The sequence below is a fragment of the Vidua chalybeata genome, chromosome 1, assembly GCF_026979565.1.
Source record: "Vidua chalybeata isolate OUT-0048 chromosome 1, bVidCha1 merged haplotype, whole genome shotgun sequence".
NCBI classification, from domain to species: domain Eukaryota; kingdom Metazoa; phylum Chordata; class Aves; order Passeriformes; family Viduidae; genus Vidua; species Vidua chalybeata.
The window spans coordinates 148636907-148656226 of NC_071530.1; the positions used below are offsets into that span (position 1 = coordinate 148636907).

The window sequence follows — 19320 nt, forward strand, 5'->3', positions numbered from 1 at the left end:
AAAGAGAGTAGGTTTAGGTTAGATATTAGGAATAAATTCTTTACTGTGAGGATAGCAAAACAGTGGAACAGGTTGCATGCATTCCATGATTTTATTAAATTCTGTTACTCAGTGATATGTTTGATCTATTAATCCATTTTGCTTTAAATCTTCCCTGATTTGCAGCAACGTGCCACCTTAAAAAAGATCACTGTGAATTCACTGAAATGCCCATCATTGTAATGCAGGGGAAATAATCAAAAACCTTGAATTATGTTAACAGAATTTGCAAAATTATGTTCTGCAGTTTATCATTCTGCTAAGGTATGGCTGAGGTATGGCACTGACTTCAAAACTCAAATATCCACAGCCTTGTCTAAAAGATCTTTTATCCCACAACACAATGAGTCTTCCTCACTTCTGGAATACCTGTCCTGCACTCATCTCTAAGCCTGCAACTATGTGACAGGTAATAAGTTCAGGATTAATCTAATATATTTTAAGTCATCATTAATGGAATTCACTAATCTGCCTGTGCTTTTAAGTGGTTGTACCACTCAAAACATTAAGAGATGTGACAGACAATTCTTGCATGTAAAGTTCCAGGCTGCTGATTTATCCACACGTGTGGAATGTTTATTTCAGTCAAGCTAAGAAGTTGGTGTCAAATGTTTTAATGTATAGAGAAACTACTCAGAAATTCAGCTTTGTGCTGCTGCAGATACACAGCACCACATGGAGGAGAGCACAAGGAACAGGATGAAGTATTGTAGTTTGATTTTCTGCACGATACCTAAAAATCATTATCTCTGAAAGACCAAAACGTCTTCCTTGTAAAAAAGCTCAATACTCCAAATATGCCTGCAAATGTTCTCACTTCAAATTTTCTGAGTATTTTAACAGCAAATTACTCATTAAATTCACAGCTAAACAAACTAAAATTTGGTTCTGCTCTTAAAACAGCAGTTCCTTTGAATGATCATGATGGATGGTGTAATAAGTGTTTTGCACAGCAATATTTTCATGTTTTAATTACACACACACTCAGCAGAGCTCCCAGGTGTCTTTTCCTGCACCAGCTCACAAAGGATCCCTTTATCCACTGTTACTTTGTCCACAACTTGAGAGTCTAAGGGTTTTTATCAGGAATATCTGACAAGCAAAAAGCCAAAAAGGAGGGCAAAAGGATCCTCTCACTTTTGGGTGGAGGTTATTTCCAGACCTCGAAGGCTGCAGGAGGAGGGACAGCCAGCCCAGAGCAGACCCCACCACTGCAGCCCAGGGATATTTCCAGGGGGATTCTGCCCCTCTCCTCTGCTCTGGGATTCCCACCTGGAATGCTGCATCCAGCTCTGGGGCTCCCAGCATGAGAAGGAAGTGGAGCTGCTGGAGAGAAGCCAGAGGGGGCCGCAAAGATGCTCCAAAGGCTGGGACACCTCTGCTCTGGAGACAGGCTGGGAAAGCTGCGGCTCTTCAGCATGGAGAAGAAAGAGAAGGCTCCAGAGAGACCTTAGAGACCCTTGCAGTGCCTGAAAGAGCTACAGGAGAGCTGGAGAGGGACTTGGGACAGGGGCTGGAATGACAGGACGAGGGGGAATGGCTTTTAACTGAAAGGGAGTAGGTTTAGATTAGATACAGGAAGAAATTCTGGGCTGTGAGAGTGGTGAGGCCCTGGCACAGGTTTTCTAAAGAAGATGTGAATGTCTCATCCCTGTCCAAGGCCAGGTTGGATGGAGCTTCTGGTTAAGTGGGAGGTGTCTCTGCTCACTGGACTGGGCCAAAATCAACACCACCAACACAGGTGGAGAGCTTACACACAGAAACACCAACCCTTGGCCCTTCACAACAAAAGATTCCCCACAATTATTCCACTTTCTGGCAGTGTGTAGTCTTGACTCTTGCCTGTTTCTGTCCTTATCATCATCTATGAGCTTTTACATCTTACTCTGTCCCCATCCTACTGCTGGAAGGAAGGCACTGGGGGAGTGTCTGGCAGCCAGCCAAGGTTATTTCACAATACTGGAATCATCTATAAAAACATTGTTTTATTTTAAATTTTCTTCTTACTTAACCTCAAATGGGTAATTTTCTTCTCTCTTAAAATGGCCTCAGAAAACAACTGCATTCAGTCACTCAATATCATTCTAATATGAACTCACTTCTCTCCTGATTTCTTTTTTGGTATCACTTGATGTCAAAATTTTAAGCAATTCTTGATAGGAGTCTAGTGTACTTGTTAACAATAAAGTATATACTGGAAATAAGCTGAAAAAACTCAGAAGTTCTGATTCAGGATCACAACAGGAATTCAAAAAGGCTAAGCAATAAAATACAGCATGCAGAAACTTAACAATATGTTCTTGTACTTTTAAAGACTATGAAGAACCAAATCTTTCTGGGTCTTCAACCCTATGGTTCATCCCAGTTATTATATTTTTATAACCCAAAAAATAAAGCACTAAGCACTTCATGAATGTCAAACTGACAGATTAAAATTAACAGTAATTAATTGGTGAGTTAGCAATAATAATTGTTCTCCGTATTTACTTTAAATTGTCTTTCCTAACATATTGTCATTGAATCTTTTATTTTCTGTCCTTTTCAGATGATTACTTCTCCTGTTCCAGCCCATGTGTCATCACGGAGAAGTGCTGACTTGGTCTAAATGCAAGCAGCTTGTCAGAAACATCACCAAATCTGAGTTAAATATAGGTGGTGAACCATAGTAAATGTGTCACTTACATTGTACTGCACCCTTACCAGTTCCAAAACCAAAAGGAACTATTCACATTTTATATTTTTATTAAGTAGAAAACAAAATGTACAGAGGGTCAAGTTACAGAAGATTTCAGAAGTGCATTTGAGCTGTGGAAATAAAATATTGTTTAAAAGTCAATAATACAGTCTAAAGAAAGGAAATCCTTCATCTTTCAGAAGGCAGCACTCTTACTTTGGGACAAGGCACTGATTTTATATCCTAGTATTTAAATGCATTGCTGAAAGAACTCTATTTCTGCTGAGACATAAAACCTGATAGTTTTCACATGCAGAGAAATGTTAACCTTCATGGTTTGGACAAATTTCATTTGGACAATTACATTCCAACTAACTACTCCTGTGATTTCAAGTGTCTAAGATTCACCAGAACAAATGACACCACCTTAGTTCTTAGACCAGAACATGAGGAACTAGAAGGTCACTGAGATAAACAGCAGTGTATGGGTAGACAGTTTTAAATGTCAGCAAGGCAATTTGTGTAGGATATAAAATGCAACTGAGAATTAAGCAGCATTTTTGAAAATTATGTTGAAAAGTTTATGGGATCTTTGGTTAAGTCACAGGCACAGGTTAGGGACTGATTCACTAACCCATGAAACTAAGTTTTAAACAGTGAGTCCTTTATTTATTAGTAAAAGCTGCTTCTGTGTTAAGTGGAGTTGCTTTCTATAATTTGGCCAAAGAAAACCCTGCTTTATGTGCATAACATCTGTTTTCAGACATCAGAGAGTGGAGTAAGGATAATTCTTCAGTATTCCTTGCAAGGAATACTACAAGCACACAGGAAATACTGGATCAGAGGGAAACAGGTAAACAACAAGCCAAGGAGTTATAAAAAAGTTGATACAAAATAATGACTGACCAAGTGCAAGATTAAAAACATTACCTAAAATAGCCTTGAAAATGGGTAAAGTCAAAGCAACACATTGCTTAGAACTTATTATGCAAGATTAAAAAAATAGAACTTGCTTGAATTGTTTGAAGATTTAAGACTATAATATCAAAGGTAGAATTTTAGAAATGCTTGAGAAGAGTCAGAGTAGGACGTGGGTTTTTTATAACATTTATATTTTTTTAATATAGGAACTTTCTCTGTTTAAATCAACTCCATGCATCAAGCACTGGAATGGAACCAAGGTGTTTCAATTGTTTAAAAATTTGGGCAAAACAAAGACTTTGAAATAAGGGAAGAAATAGACAAGAAGAAAATAAAATAACTAAATCCTCTTTTTGAAATATGACAGAAAAGTTTAGCACTTACACTACAGTTTTTTAAGATAGCAACCATTCAATAGACTATATCTGATAAAAAGAAGTATAAAAGTACTTCTTTTATGGTACAAAGCAGTACACCAAGAAAATAAGACAATATTTTCTAACTAGATTTATTTACTTGAGATTACTTTCAAGACCTTGCATTGCCATTGGTGAGATAAAATATCCTGCTAAAATAAGCTATCACTCCTCTGAAAAATAAATAGAAGCAATGAAACAACACTTGACTGCTTGACATCCAACTACATCCACCTAGCAAACCATGACTATCTTGCTGAAAAAGTTTCTAAAGTCCTCTCTGAGGAGTTTATGTACTTCTCCCAGAGTAGATTTATAGATATTTTGCATATTCTGTAGTAGTACCTGTGTAGCATGTTTATCTTTTGGAATAAATTGGCACCTAATGTAGTAGTACAAAAGGTTGGTTTCCTTTAGAAGGGAAGAGCTTATCAGTCTGGTTCTTGATGCACCTCAAACTTACACTCTACCACTTCCATTTGATATCACAGACATAAAAGCCAGCTTTTCAATGACTCCTCTAAAATTACCCTACTTTTTAACCTTTGATGGTAAATTCATTCTTCTTTAAACATGAGGTCCACCTTTTCCTTTAGTTAACAACGTATTCTGTAACACTTCATTCTGTTGAACACTTCAGTAACATGTAAATAAATGCACAACCTAGCTTAATCCTAAAATACAAAACTACCTTGTAAAGAAAGAGCTAAAGACTGTAAGCAAATGTTGAATTATTTGTTAGCTCACCCTTAACACTTCTAAAAGATTATATTAGACATTTGCAGCATGGCAGTGATTTGCTCTGCAATATGGTATCTCCTTATGAAGACATTTTGTGGTTTTATTATAGACATTTTTAAAAAGCTCATTAGTACTTTATTTGTAGAGAATCCAATTCAATTCATCTGAAACTCATAAAACACACCTATGCACTGCTTAAGAAAGAAGAATTTCCTAAATGCTCACAGTCCTCTGTCCAAATCCACTTAAGGTGAGAAGAAGCAAGTTTTGCCTTGATCCACAGTTGCAGAATTACCTTCTAAACATGCCCCAAAGTAAGATTAAAACACAAAAAAACATTAAATGTTGGGATCCAAAGTGATAATTCAACTTTATTTTTTTCCCCATAAAGGAGCAAAGAAGGACAGAAAATAGGAAAGTGGGAGAATGCCAAGAATGATGAGGAGAAGCACAGGAATGGGGTTACCCCCACCATGGCTCCAGCACTGCTCACAGAGTGCCATGGGAGATCTCCCTGGGTGCCACCGGGCGCTCCCCAGGATCGCTCCCAGAGCTGCCCAGCCAGGGAGCAGAGCCAGGGCAGCAGCACCAGCGGGGTGGAGCAGCCTCATGGGAGCAGCCAGGACAGCAAGGCCAGCAAGGACTCCAGGAATTTGTAGATTTTGCAGCACCTGTGCCTGTGGAATCCTCTGAATCCTCCCCCTCAGGGAAATCCCCAGGGCCTTGCCTTGGAATAATATATCATCGAGTTTTCCCCACCTAGGCTGATAGAGAGGACTCAATCCATGGTGCTCTGCAGCACCACTGCCAGTCTACCCTAGATTACGTCTGCCATTGGCCAGCTGACACTGCCCACCCCAATTATTCATCCCTCGTCCCCCCTACAGGTTGCTGCCCTTGGCCCTGCCCTTTGCACCGCCCTGTGCCCTCAGGTCATTGGTCACTGACCCCACACTGAAGCCTGTGCACACGACATGGTTTTGTCTTTGTTCCTGATCCCTCCAGTGTGTTTTGGATTAAACCTTTGCTGGAATACATCTTACAAAGACCCTTCCTGTCTTTCCTTTGCTGAGCTATCCGTGGGGTGTGTGTGCGTGCATGGAGCTGTTCTTGTGGCCTTCCTCTGAGCAGCTTCTGAAGGAGACGCTTTGAAGAAGGCTGCAGCATTTCTACCACCCTGCCACACTGCAACATGTGGCAGGTTGGGCACTTGCTTATTTTGAGGGTTTTGAGAGTGGCAATGTCACATCCACCTCACAGTAGCAGTATGTCCATGCAGAACTTCCTCTCTGCTCCCCAGAAGTTCATTGCCTACCCCTTGGGATCCAGGCTGAGTTTGCCTGATGGATCAGGAAGTTTACTGCTTGCTCACCTGGTGGATCAACTACAGGCTCTTTTAATGACCTTCAAACAGCCTGCTTCATTTTCTAAAATAAAGCAGTTTCTAAGGTTTTTGTTAGAGGCAGTTCAAAACCTTAACTTTCAGAGAAAAGGCAATGGAGAAACATTCCTTACTTTTCACTCATTCACCACATCCCCAAAAGCCTGACAGATTATTTACAGGAAAGCAGAATCACTGTTTTGGAGGTCCTCATCTTGGTATCAAGAAAATAACTATATAATCAGACATTCAGTCTCATAGAACTTTAGACTTTGTAAAATAGCTTTATGTTTGTCAGTAAGCTTAGATAAAGATACAAGAGAGCAGAAGAGCCCTATTCTCTGCTAGATCCTCATTCATAAGGTCTTTTTGACCCATTCCCTTAGTACTTCAAGGCAAGGGCATTTAAAATTCAGGCAATGAAAACAATACCTGGAACATTATTAATGCAATGATCAGTTAAATCTGACTGATAATTAAGCAGGCTAGTAAAAGCATATCTAATTACATTGCTCATCAAATTAATGTTCCGATGCTGTCATGCTGTTTAAAAACTACTTTTCTTCAAAGCAACAGCTTGGTGAGTTTTTTCACAACCAAGCCAGTACTTTAGACCTGATGTTTTGTTGACCTTTCACATCTATAAACCCCTAAGATCTTGGAGTACAGCGAGTCCCAAACCTATTTAAGTTGGCTGAATTAGGATGTGGCACTGACTGCAGAAATCACAGCCCAGTGCAATATTGCACAGGACAAAGCCAGGCAATCTTGCAGGATGTTAATGTGCAGTCTCAAAAAAAAAAAAAAGCAACTCAGGAGAACAGAATGCAGGCTCAATGAATTGCCCAGAATATTGGTTTTGAAACATTACACCTGTCTCCTATTCTCTGTAGAGATATCATATTATTATACATGACAAAGTCAATGTGAATCTTAAAGGATTAAGAGAGGTAATACAATATTGAGACAAAAACAGGATCTGGATATGGGGGGTTGTAATGGTTTTGTTAAGCAAGCTCATAGCCAATAAACACTGCTTCCAATAACTGTAGTGGCTGAAATATAACTGAACATCTGTATAACTCCCAATTAGTACTCTCTCAAAAAAACCTACTAGCACAAACTGTCAAAGGGGCAACAAAATTGAGAGAAAAATAAATTAAAAGATAGTAAGTACACTCATTGACAGGAAGTTCCTTCAAAGTTATGGCCCAGAGACAACTACCACAGTACAGAAAAGGAGAGCAGTGTAAGCCACTGAGCCAGAACAGACAAATAATAATATATAAATAAAAAGACTCAAAGTTTCTGTGAAAAATCGTATCTGGATAACCAAAGAAACAGACATTTTGCAGAAGATCAACTGAATTCTCCATCCCAAGTCAACATAATTCAAGAGGTACAAAGTCCAGCACAAAACCAGCAGCAAGCATATCTAGGGATTCCCCATCCCTGGAAGTGTTCCAGGCCAGGCTAGATGGGGTTCTGAGCAACCTGGGATAGTGGAAGGTGTTCCAACCCCCAGGGCAGGGGGCTGGAATTGGTCCCTTCCAACACAAACCACTCTTTGATTCTCTGATTCTAAGTACATGGCCTAGACAGGGAAAAAAGGCTCCAGCCTTGAGTATTTCATGATGCAGAAAAATGTACATTATAAATGCACATTAAAGTGTTTTCTATTCAAAGCCTCTTAATCAAAATTTTAATTTTTCCATAGTATAGCTAGAATCTCCAGAAAGTTTTTATTTGCTATTTTTGCAAGTAATTTAACCACTTTTTGTTCCTTTATGGTAATAACTATGTACCTGATTATTTCAGCAACAAGGAAAAAAAAAATCTAAACAGAAGTGTCAACTGTGAGCATAAAATTACAGCTGAGTCCATCAAACCCAACTAAATATGACCTTAGAACCAACCAGCTCTCACCATTTTACAGCTGGAAACTGAATGAAAGATATATTAATATTACTGTGCACATACTGCAAACACATGGTTACACAGGAAAAAGTGATCTGTTTTTCTAGGTTATCTTGAGTAATTATGTACAGGAATATCAAGAACTGACAAGGAAATCCGGTGACTACTGAAATTTGGGACAGTAACTTCAAATAATGCTGAAGACCTAACAAAACACCATCAGCCTTCATATAAACCAAGACTAACTGAAAAACATTTAACATGTGGAAGGATTACACCTAAAAACATTACACTAAAACATACAGCTTAGCCTCAGAACTCTGCAGAAACACTGATCTCATTGGCTACACCTGGACAAGTTGGACATCACTTAAACATGCATGGTAATAAGTATCTCCTCCCTGCAAGAAAACATTGAACAGACAAAACCATCACAAAAAAGCCAACATTTTCCTTCATATATTATCAAATGATTGAGAGTTTTCATTCTTAAGAAGGTTTTATGCAATATTTCATCCTCAAAATTTTCCAGTGTTACTATAAAAACCTTTGAAACTTCCAAATTACTGACTTAGGAAGGCAATTTTGGTCCAGAGTGTATCAGTTACAGTGTCTTCTAAAATATTTATAACTAATAGTAATTAGAAAGAAATGGTTTCATGTGTAGTAAATCACTTAATATATTCTGTGCAAGGTTAAAACTTAATAAAATATCTGCTCTGGCAAACTGAATTATCACCTCCATGTAGATCACTCTGCTACTTCAAATTAACAAAAAAGAAAAAAACAGTCTTTGAATTAAAATGTCTCTGTCAATAGGCTGATTTCTACAAAAGGTAACAGAACTAGTGCTCAGTGCACTTAAATCTTTCACAAGCAGTAAAAATAAACTTCATAAACATATATACATGTATAAATAAAACAAATCCTGCATCTTTCCATACTTCTGGTATACACTGTTTTACTTGGCCATGTTCAAATTACCCATAGTCAAAAAAAACTAAATACATCCCTATAGGCAACCAATACATTCCTTTAACCATTTCATCTCTGCAAGGAACTGCTGTATATAATTTAACATTTCATTTCAACACTATCTGGGATCTTGATAAGGAAAAATATAGGAAGGAAATGGGAGAATGTATTGTTCAATTTCATATCCCTGTTTAGTTGTGAACTTTTAGAAATTGTAATCAGTTAATGCAGTTGAAACTGATCATGGAAGTTTTTAAAAAAACCAAAATAGCAGAATGAAATAGAAATTATGAATAATTAATCCATATACTAAAGGCCAAACTATTTATTTAAGGGACTCTGTTCTGAACTGAGTTTCCATGATCAATAAAGTTACTGGTTGTCTTGGTACACACGTGTCCACTGCATTTCTTGTCCCTGCTGTGTCTGTCAGCATTCTGGACTACTCAGCCAGGTAATTAACAACAGCTGTTGTTAATTTGTTTGTTTTAATTCAGAGTCTTCCATAGATTTCCTACCTTTGGCAGTTTAGTGAAAAAAGTTTTAAAAATGTAAGGGGAGAAAAAAAAATACTTTTTTTCTCAAGCTCCAATACTATAACATACATTTATTTTTTCAATTATTTTATTGCTTGGTGACCCATCTGCCATATGGTACTTTAGTCTGTAACAGCCTAAAGAAAAAAATTAATGCCCTGTTGAATAAAGCCTTAAAATAAATTATAACTGCCTGACACCCAAGAAAGCAAAGGCATTCTAAACTCTGTACCACAGATGAATAAAGAATTCACTCCTACTTTTGCCAGTTGTATGCTAATAGTGCTCATTACTTTTTTCTTACCATACCTCTTGAAATCCTTTTCTAGAAGAAATATCACAATTGCAGAAATTTTAACAATTCTACTGTCACTATAATCAGTTTAGTTTCATGAACTAGTTCATTAGACCTGACAGCTGATGGCAATTCAACCCAAACATTACAGAATGCCAGAAGCTGGTTTAAAGTTTTTTAATCCATGAAAGTTGTCTACTTCTTATATGGACCATAATTTTTAGTTACAGCATTGTTTTTTTTAAATTCAGTTTTGTCTTCCATCTGAAACAGCTTTGTGACTAGAAATTAAACCTCAGGAAATGAATTTAGCCCTGCTCAGCCAGATGTAGCAGATCTTCATCGTCAATCAGGTTTTCACTGAAATGACTCTATTACTTGTCTCTCCCAAAGCCAACAAATGAACTAGTGATGCAGATTTGGATTAAAATTTGGTTATTTCCTATTTAGTCCTTTCTCCTAGCTTGTAAAACTCAGAGAGTCTCAATAGAAAACATCAAATAACAGCTATTAAGTCATTAAAAGGTCAATTTGCAAAGGATGGGAACAGTTTCCACTGGGGACAGGAAAAACATGAAGAGGAAGAACTTGCAGAGAAAAGAGGAAAAGCTGTCTATGGTTTCCTGCAATGGCAAGGGCTGGAGAAGATTAAAGGCAGCCTGTGGAACTTCTATGACCAGATCTTCTTCCAGAAGGGCCGAGGCATTGCTTCTCTGCAACCTTCAAAGGGAGCATGATGGAGACTGGATGTCCTATCAAAGTCCCTCCCAACTCTACTTTCTGTGGTTTGTGTAGCATCTCTTATGTAAACATGGACAGGAAAATTCATTAATGGCAGCAGGAATAGTTGTTTAAGAAATCAGTATTGAAACTGAGAACAAACTAACTGAAATCTTGCTCTTCTCTGGGAAAGCTGCTTTCCCATTAGGTCAAATAGGAAGCTTTCAAAAAATATTATGCTACAAAAGCTTATCCTAAAGCAGTATTAATAACTGAAGCTACTTTATCTTAATAGCATACACATAAAAGAACCTAACATTTGCTTTTAGTTAACCAAGAATTTGAAAATAATTTTGGTTTTACTGACTTAGGTCTCAGCTGCAAAAAGGACATCAATGTGTTTGGCAGCTACAGACCAGATAACCTCACCTCTCAATGAAGAAAGATGACAGGGTAAAGTATAATGAAAAATATAAAGCATAATTTTGTAGTAATGTTCTGTCACATCAGCAGTCTCCTGTCTATGGTGGAATCTGCAATTTTCCAAGTTCTAAACTTTGTCTATATTACTATGTTAACCATTCACAAGATCAAGCTAACACCAGGTACCAGAAAGCATTTCATGAATCTATAATATTAAAAGAAAACTCTGGTGTTACTGTTAACATTAAATACCATTCCTACAACTTTCAGCGGGTGAATGACTAATACAACCACCAGGACTAGCCATGCTCATTTTTCTCATCAAATATTTAAAAAGTAGTATTATTTTATTTTTTAAGGAGTAGTGATCTAGCACTCAAAATAGTCTGGAGATATAAATGCTTCTATATAGCTGAGAGACTGCCTTTTCTTATGTATGAATTTATTACCAAAACCTCTTAGTGCAAAAATGCTTACACAATTTTTAAAACATTCCAGTCTAATAATGCTGTTAATAAATACATAAAGATATAGCCAATATTTGTCTAAAAATTCCTAAGCAAAAAGTTCTGAAATATGACACAAAAGATAATAGCTTTTATAAAAAAAGATAGCACAGCTTTTCAAATATAGGACATTAACCACAGCCCTGCTATCTTCTTAGTTTAAAAGTGCATTTTCACTGTTTCTTTCAGCATTTCAGGTCAACTCTGATCCTGCTTCAAAAGTTAGTTTTCACAGTGCATTCATCTGTGCTTTCAGTTATTTTGTGAATCACAAAGTAATTAACCTTTATTCAGTACATTTCTCGTTCTGTGACAGGCATGGCATTTCTCCCTCAAGCGTTTCCTCAAAAAAAAAAAAAAAACATTTCTACTCTTCTGTTCCCAAAAATGTATAAAAAGACACACTGCTAAAAGTATACCAAAAGACAAAAATGTAAGAACCATCAAGGAAAAACTCATCTCTGATATATCCCTGTAATACTGCTTATTGGTAATTAGGTCAGAAAATATCCTTTACAGAATGTTCTGGTCACTGCCAGGAGGTTCTTGGGAAATAGCTCCTCTGAACGCCCACCACGGAGCAACAAAAGCCAATGGCAGGAGAGGGAACAGAGATCACAGCCTAAGGGGGTGCTGTCAAGCCTGTCTGGGGACTTCCCCTGTACCATGAGCAGGACAAAAGCAAGGACATCTCCACCCTGACCACCAGGCCTTTACGACCCATGGTGGCATCGTGCCCAGAGGCCATTGTTATGCTGGTCCACACAATGACCCAGAGGGCAACAAATCCCTGCAGTGGTCACTCCCAGGAGAGCAGCTCTCTGAGGAGGCAGCAGCTTCTCTGGAGGCAGCAGCTCCCCTGGGTGACTGTGGCCAGTGTTCAGCAGAGCACTCCCACAATGCTGAAGAGGGAGGAGGTAAATGCCAATGGTGACCCCTGTGAGGGGCAGCCACTCAGTCCAAGCAGCAAAAGGTGAAGGACAGGGATGGAGGGACAGCCTGCAGTGGGAGCTGGGGGAAGCCCTGGGGCAGAGACAGCCAGGCCTGGCACCAGCCAATGCTCTGCGGAGGGGCCGGTGCTGGGATGGCCCAGGCACAGCAATGCCCCAGAGGCAGCGAGCCCAGCTGGGAGCCCGGCCCAGCCTGGCTGCTGTGGCCAGCACCTGCCTCGGGGCTGGGCCTGGGCTTGCAGGCACGTGGGGGACACTGTGCACACACAGACGCCTCCATCCCGTGCCTCCTCCTGCTTCCCACAGGTGACCCCCAGGCAGCCACAGGCAGCACCTCAGGTCACCTGGACGAACAACACACCACACATCAGTGTCACAAGGCCACAGAGATTGTCGGTGTCAGACTTGCCACCTCTCCATGGCCCTCAGATGCCACTGGCACCTCCCTGCCAGCTCAGACCACAAATGCAAAGAGCAGCATCGGCAAGAGTCAAGGCGCCCCATCTGCCAGCAGCAGCAACAGCAGGCCCTGGGTCTTCTACCAGAGGCACAGGACATAGTCAGTGGCCACCAAGAGCTTCTGCCACCAACAAGGCACACTTTGGCAGCTGGCAGGGCCTGGGAAACACGATACCAGACAAGGAGAACAAAAGGGTCACTGGAAAGGCAGGGCCATGGCCTGCCACCCGTGCAAGCCGCACGTGGTCTGCCGCTCTGCACTGCGCTGCGACCCAGCCGTCTTGGAAACACCTGGGGCACTCTGAGACAGAGGAGCTCATCAAGGTGCAGGTAGGGCATGGGGGCAACACCTGTAGTGATCTGTTTGCAGGCCTGGGCCCATATCTGCCGGAGAACAGGTCCATCAAGACCACCCGAGAACCTCCAAGTGGTTAAATGCCTGCCAAGAGCCAGAGAGAATTAATCGGCCAGCTGAGCAAACTGCGCGTCGCAAGCATACAGAGGATGAGGAGGCTTTGGTGCGTCGTCTGTGTAAAAAGAGGAAGGAGCTGGAGGTGATGGAAGACAAAATCTATGAAGAAATGCTTAGAGCCATCTTCTCCTCCCTGGACAACAAACAAATGCCCATGAGGTCCAGGAGCATCATTAGCGATGCATCAAGCCTTACCCTGGAGCCAGCTGCAGGCCCCTCGGTCCCGCACAGCATTTGCAGTGTGACCAATGACGCTGCAGGAGAGACACAAACCTGCTCAGAGCTTGTGTCTCTTGACCAGTTGTTGGCCGACCTGTGCCCTGTCTCAGACAACTCACTGTCTTCAAATGCTCTCGTCAAGGACTCCGCAGATGAGGCAGAAAACAACACGGAGATTGCACATGCTGACCTCTTGGAAGGCCTGTGCTCTGTCTCTGGCAATTCACCATCTGGCGCCTCTCTCGACGAGCTCCTGGAAATGTGGGAGGAAGAGGAGCTCCATGACAGAGCAGCAGCAGGAGAGAGTGACAGCGAGCCAGAGAGCCCGTTGTCTCTCCCACTGCAAGAGGATGAAGCAGAACCACCAGCTTCTCCCATAGACAGCGAACCCTGCATCCAGCACCACAGCCAACCTCTCCGCACGGCATTGCTCGAGACCCAAATATGTCTGTGAGTTGTGCTTTGCCTGCTGGCCATGCGGAGGAGGCCAACAAAGCAGGCACGGAAACTGGCCGTGCTCAGGCCGCCCCTGCCCAGGAAAAGCCCTGCGGGGATGAGCCGCCGGCAGGAGCTTGCCCGGCGCCTGCCCAGCCCCTGGCCCGCAGCGTTCCTGCCTGCCCCGCTGGCAGCGCAGCTGTCCCGTAGCCTCCGGCCCCACGGCGATGGCGCTCCATGGCCAAGAGGGCCCGGCAGGCTCTGCGCCGCCTTTTCTCCTGCAGCTGCCTCAGGGGGCAGCCGGAGGAGTGAGCCCGGGGCCAGCATCGGGATGGTCACCAAAGAAGCTGAGTCACCCTGAGGACGCTCAGCTCCCAGGGGCAGCGGCAGCTCCCAGAGGCAGTGGCACCAGGGAGAGAAAAACATTTTATGCATGGATAGATGGATGGTGTCCAAGGCTGCCACTTGCCAAAGGTAGGTCCTGCTGCCGGCCCCTGCCCTTCACCCCCAAGCCAAGAACAAGGCAGCCTGGCCAGGGAGAGCCGGATGAGGAAGGATGACAGCGCTACCTCGTGCACTTTACACAAGCTGTATTTACGCCCAGGCTGCCTTTTCAGGGGGCATCTCTGCCCTGCCTCTGCCTGGAATCAGAGCTCAGAAATGCTCCTTGGGCCTCAGCCTTGCAGGTAAATGAAGGCAAACCCATTCTCTCTTCACGTGGCAAATAGGGAAACGCCTCCCTGAATACCAACAACAACAGGAGAAAGGCGTTAACCCCGGACGAGTGACACAGGGTTCTCACCTACACAAGAACTACCAGTACTCGCAGTGCAGATGCACAGAGTGAGGAAGGAGCGATGAAACCCTGCTGAAGCCAAGCTTCTAGGACAGACCTCTGCTTGATCCCTTGCCCACCGCAGCCCTGCTCTTCCCCACACCACACCACCACCAGTCTTCCCCATTCTCACCCCACTCTTCACTCTCTTTCCTCCTTGTCCTCCTCTTTCCCATACCTATCTCTCCACCCCACATATCTTCTAAAATAAAATCCCCATTGTTAACTTCTGTAGATGGTCTCATTGGCACCTTAATTTGCACACAAGAATTTTTCCCTAATCTCATCCCAACAGGGCCACACATCTGCACACATCAATCAAGGTCTGGCCTCCCCAGTGCCCAACACAGAGGGACAGTCACTGTGTGGCCTGGTCCTGGTGGCCACACTAGTGCTGACACACAAGCCCAGGATGCCACTCTCCTCCTTGCCAACTTGGGCAAACACCGGCTCACATTTGGCCACTCTCAGCCAGCACCCCAGGGCCTTTCCTGCTGAGCAGATTTCCAGCCACTCTGTCCCCAGCCTGAGCCACTGCAGGGGCTTCTTGGGACACAAGGGCAGGACCAAGACCTGGCTCTTCTTGAACCTCACCCTGCTGGCCTCACACCACCCAGCCAGCCTTGCTACATCTGCCTCCAGAGCCGTCCTAATCTCCAGAAAATCAACACTCCCACACACCTTGTTCTCCTCACAAATTTATTACTGAGGGTACCCTCCATGCCCTGGTCCACATCCACAGGACAGACACCAAACAGGACTGGGCCCAGGGGACACAGCTAGTGACCAGACACCCACTGGATGCGGCACCACTCCCCACCACTCTTTGGACGCGGCCATCCTGACAGTTCTTAACCAAGCAAAGAGTGCCCCTGCCCAAGCCCTGGGCTGACGGCTTTTCCAGGACTGTGCTGTGGGAGATGGAGTCAAAGGCTTTGCTCAAATCCAGGGAGATTCCATGCCCTGCTTTGCCCTCAGGCCTGAGGCAGACCATCCACAGCCCAAGGGACATCAGGTTGCTCAGGCAGGACCTGCCTTTCCCTAACCCACACTCGCTGGCCTGATCCCTCAGCTGTCCTCTCTGGGCCCTGTGATCCCCCTCACGATGATCTGCTCCAGAGCCTTGCTGGGCCCCGAGGTCAGGCTGACAGGCCTGCAGTTCCCCGCATCCTCCCTGAGGCCCTTCTTGGGCATGGCTGTCACACTGCCACCTCCACTCATCTGGGACCTCCCCAACTGGCCAGGAATGAAGAAAATAAAGGATCGATGAGAGGCTTAGCCAGCTCTTCCATGGGCTCCCTCCGCACCCTGGGGGACTCTGGGCCAGGCCCACAGACTTGGCAGTGTCTAAGTGGCTGTACAGGTCACTAAAGACTTCCCCCAGGGTTGCAGGGGGTCTGGTCTGCTCCCTGTCCCTGTGTGCCAGCTCAGGGGACTGCTGGTGCTCCAGATTACCTATCTGACACTCAACTAACTGTTGAAGCCTAAGGCAAAGAAGGCATTCCATAACTCAGCCTTTTCATGGTCCCTTGTGACTGTATTCTCCTCATCCCCACACTGATTAAAAATGGGCGATTTTCCTTGGAGCTCCGGTGTTCCTAATCTTTTTAAACAAAGAGTTGTATTGTCTTTTACAGTAGTGGCCAGATCAAATTCAACCTGCTTTTTTGCCTTTCTGTTGATCTTTCTACCTGGGGTCAGGGCTGGGACACATGGTGGGCTGAGTGGGAGTAACACTTTGGCATGGCAAAGGGCTTTCGTGGGGATGTTTAGGGGCAGACCACACAAGGTGGGACAAGAGAGAGCTGCAGGTCTTTGAGAGAAGAGCAAGCGTAGCCAAAGACAAAGGGCAGAAGACTAAAAAAGGCTTTTGTGAGCACGGTAATCAGCACGGAAACCGCCAGGCCTCAGGGACCACGGGCGGCCATGCCCAGCAGGCCATTGTGACCCGCGGTGACATCGTGCCCAGAGACCATTGTGACGCGGGTCTGTGTTGCAGATGTTGGGGATACATCACCCTGCACTGGCCAGTCCCAGGAGAGCAGCTCTCTGAGGAGGCAGCAGCTTCTCAGGACGCAGCAGCTCCCCTGGGTGATTCTGGCCAGTTCCTGGCAAGAAAAACTCAAGATGTGGAAGCAGCAGGAGGCGAATGCCCACGGGCGGCCCCGGCAGGGGCAGCCACTGCTGTACAAACGGCATGGGCCAGCAGCAGGGCAGGGCCATGGCCTGCCACCCGTGCAAGCCACACGTGGTGCGCCGCTCTGCGCTGCGACCCAGCCGTCATGGAAGCACCTGGGGCACTCTGAGACAGAGGAGCTCATCAAGGTGCAGGTAGGGCATGGGGGCAACACCTGCAGCGATCTGTTTGCAGGCCTGGGCCCGTATCTGCGGGAGAACAGGTCCATCGAGACCACCCCGAGAACCTCCAAGTGGCTAAGTGCCCACCAGGAGGGGCAGGGAATTCCTTCACCAGCCAAGCAAACTGCGCGTCGCAAGTGGCTGTGCCCAGAGGATGAGGAGGCTTTGGTGCGTCGTCTGCGTAAAAAGAGGAAGGAGCTGGAGGAGATGGAAGACAAAGTCTATGAAGAGATGTTTAGAGCCATCTTCTCCTCCCTGGACGACCAAGAAAGGCCCATGAAGTCCAAGTGCATCCTCAGCGATGCGTCAAGCCTCACCCTGGAGCCAGCTGCAGGCCCCTCGGTCCCGCACAGCATTTGCAGTGTGACCAATGACGCTGCAGGAGAGACACAAACCTGCTCAGAGCTTGTGTCTCTTGACCAGTTGTTGGCCGACCTGTGCCCTGTCATGGAAAACTCGCTGTCTTGCAATGCTCTCGTCAAGGACACTGCAGAAGAGGCAGAAAACAACATGGAGATTGCACATGCTGACCTCTTGGAAGGCCTGTGCTCTGTCTCTGGCAATTCACCATCTGGCGCCTCTCTCGACGAGCTCCTGGAAATGTGGGAGGAAGAGGAGCTCCATGACAGAGCAGCGGCAGGAGAGAGTGACAGCGAGACAGAGAGCCCATTGTCTCTCCCACTGCAAGAGGATGAAGCAGAACCACCAGCTTCTCCCATAGACAGCGAACCCTGCATCCAGCACCACAGCCAACCTCTCCCCACAGCATTGCTCGAAGACTCAAATATGTCTGTGAGTTGTGCTTTGCCTGCTGGCCATGCGGAGGAGGCCAACAAAGCAGGCACGGAGGCTGGCCGTGCTCAGGCCGCCCCTGCCCAGGAAAAGCCCTGCGGGGATGAGCCGCCGGCAGGAGCTTGCCCGGCGCCTGCCCAGCCCCTGGCCCGCAGCGTTCCTGCCTGCCCCGCTGGCAGCGCAGCCGTCCCGCAGCCCCCAGCCCCACAGCGATGGCGCTCCATGGCCAAGAGGGCCCGGCGGGCTCTGCGCCGCCTTTTCTCCTGCAGCAGCCTCAGGGGGCAGCCGGAGGAGTGAGCCCGGGGCCAGCACTGGGACGGTCACCAAAGATGCCGGCTCATCCTGAAGATGCCCAGCTCCCAGGGGCAGTGGCAGCTTCCAGAGGCAACGGCACCAAGGAGAGAAAAACATTTGAATGCATGGATAGATGGATGGTGCCCAAGGCTGCCACTTGCCAAAGGTAGGTCCTGCTGCTGGCCCCTGCCCTTCACCCCCAAGCCAAGAGCAAGGCAGCCTGGTCAGGGAGAGCCAGCTGAGGAAGGATGACAGCGCTGCCCCCCTGTACACCCCACACAAGCTGAATTTAGACCCCGGATGCCTTTTCAGGGGGCATCCCCACCCTGCCTTTGGAGTTGAGAAATACTCCTTGGGCCTCAACCTTGCAGATAAATTAAGGTAAACCTATTCTCTCTTCACGTGGCAAATAGGGAAACGCCTCTTTGGATACCTGCAACAGGGCCTGGAGAAAGGTGTTAACCCCAGAACAACAACCGGGGGAAACTCACTTCCACAAGAACTACCAGAACCCCCAGTGCAGAAGCACAGAGTGAGGAAGAACCAATGAGACTGCTGGAACCAAGCATCTTGGACAGTCCTCTGCTTGATCCCTTGCCCACCCCAGCCCTACTCTTTCCCACACCCCAGCACCACTGGTCTTCCCCATCCCACCCCAGTCTTCAACTTCTCTCCCTTTGTCACTCTCCTCTGCCCCATCCATATAACTCCACCCCACATATCTTGTAAAATAAAATCCCCATTGTTAACTTCCATAGATGGTCTCGTTGGCACCTTAATTTGCACACAAGAATTTTTCCCTAATCTCATCCCAACAGGGCCACACATCTGCACACATCAATCAAGGTCTGGCCTCCCCAGTGCCCAACACAGAGGGACAGTCACTGTGTGGCCTGGTCCTGGTGGCCACACTAGTGCTGACACACAAGCCCAGGATGCCACTCTCCTCCTTGCCAACTTGG

The 19320-nt window shown here is 45.1% G+C and overlaps 2 protein-coding genes across 4 annotated transcripts in view; one reads left to right on the plus strand and one right to left on the minus strand.

Annotated features, from left to right (window-relative positions):
• The window catches only part of TRAPPC9 (trafficking protein particle complex subunit 9), a 451119-nt gene that overhangs the window by 317851 nt on the left and 113948 nt on the right, over positions 1-19320 (minus strand). The gene's annotated exons all lie outside the window — the stretch shown is intronic.
• On the plus strand, positions 16963-19111 carry LOC128793601 (uncharacterized). The gene is made up of 2 exons (XM_053952962.1): positions 16963-18524; positions 18772-19111. Exon 1 carries the CDS (start codon positions 17042-17044, stop codon positions 18359-18361), a length of 1320 nt encoding a protein of 439 aa, XP_053808937.1. The 5' UTR covers positions 16963-17041; the 3' UTR covers positions 18362-18524; positions 18772-19111.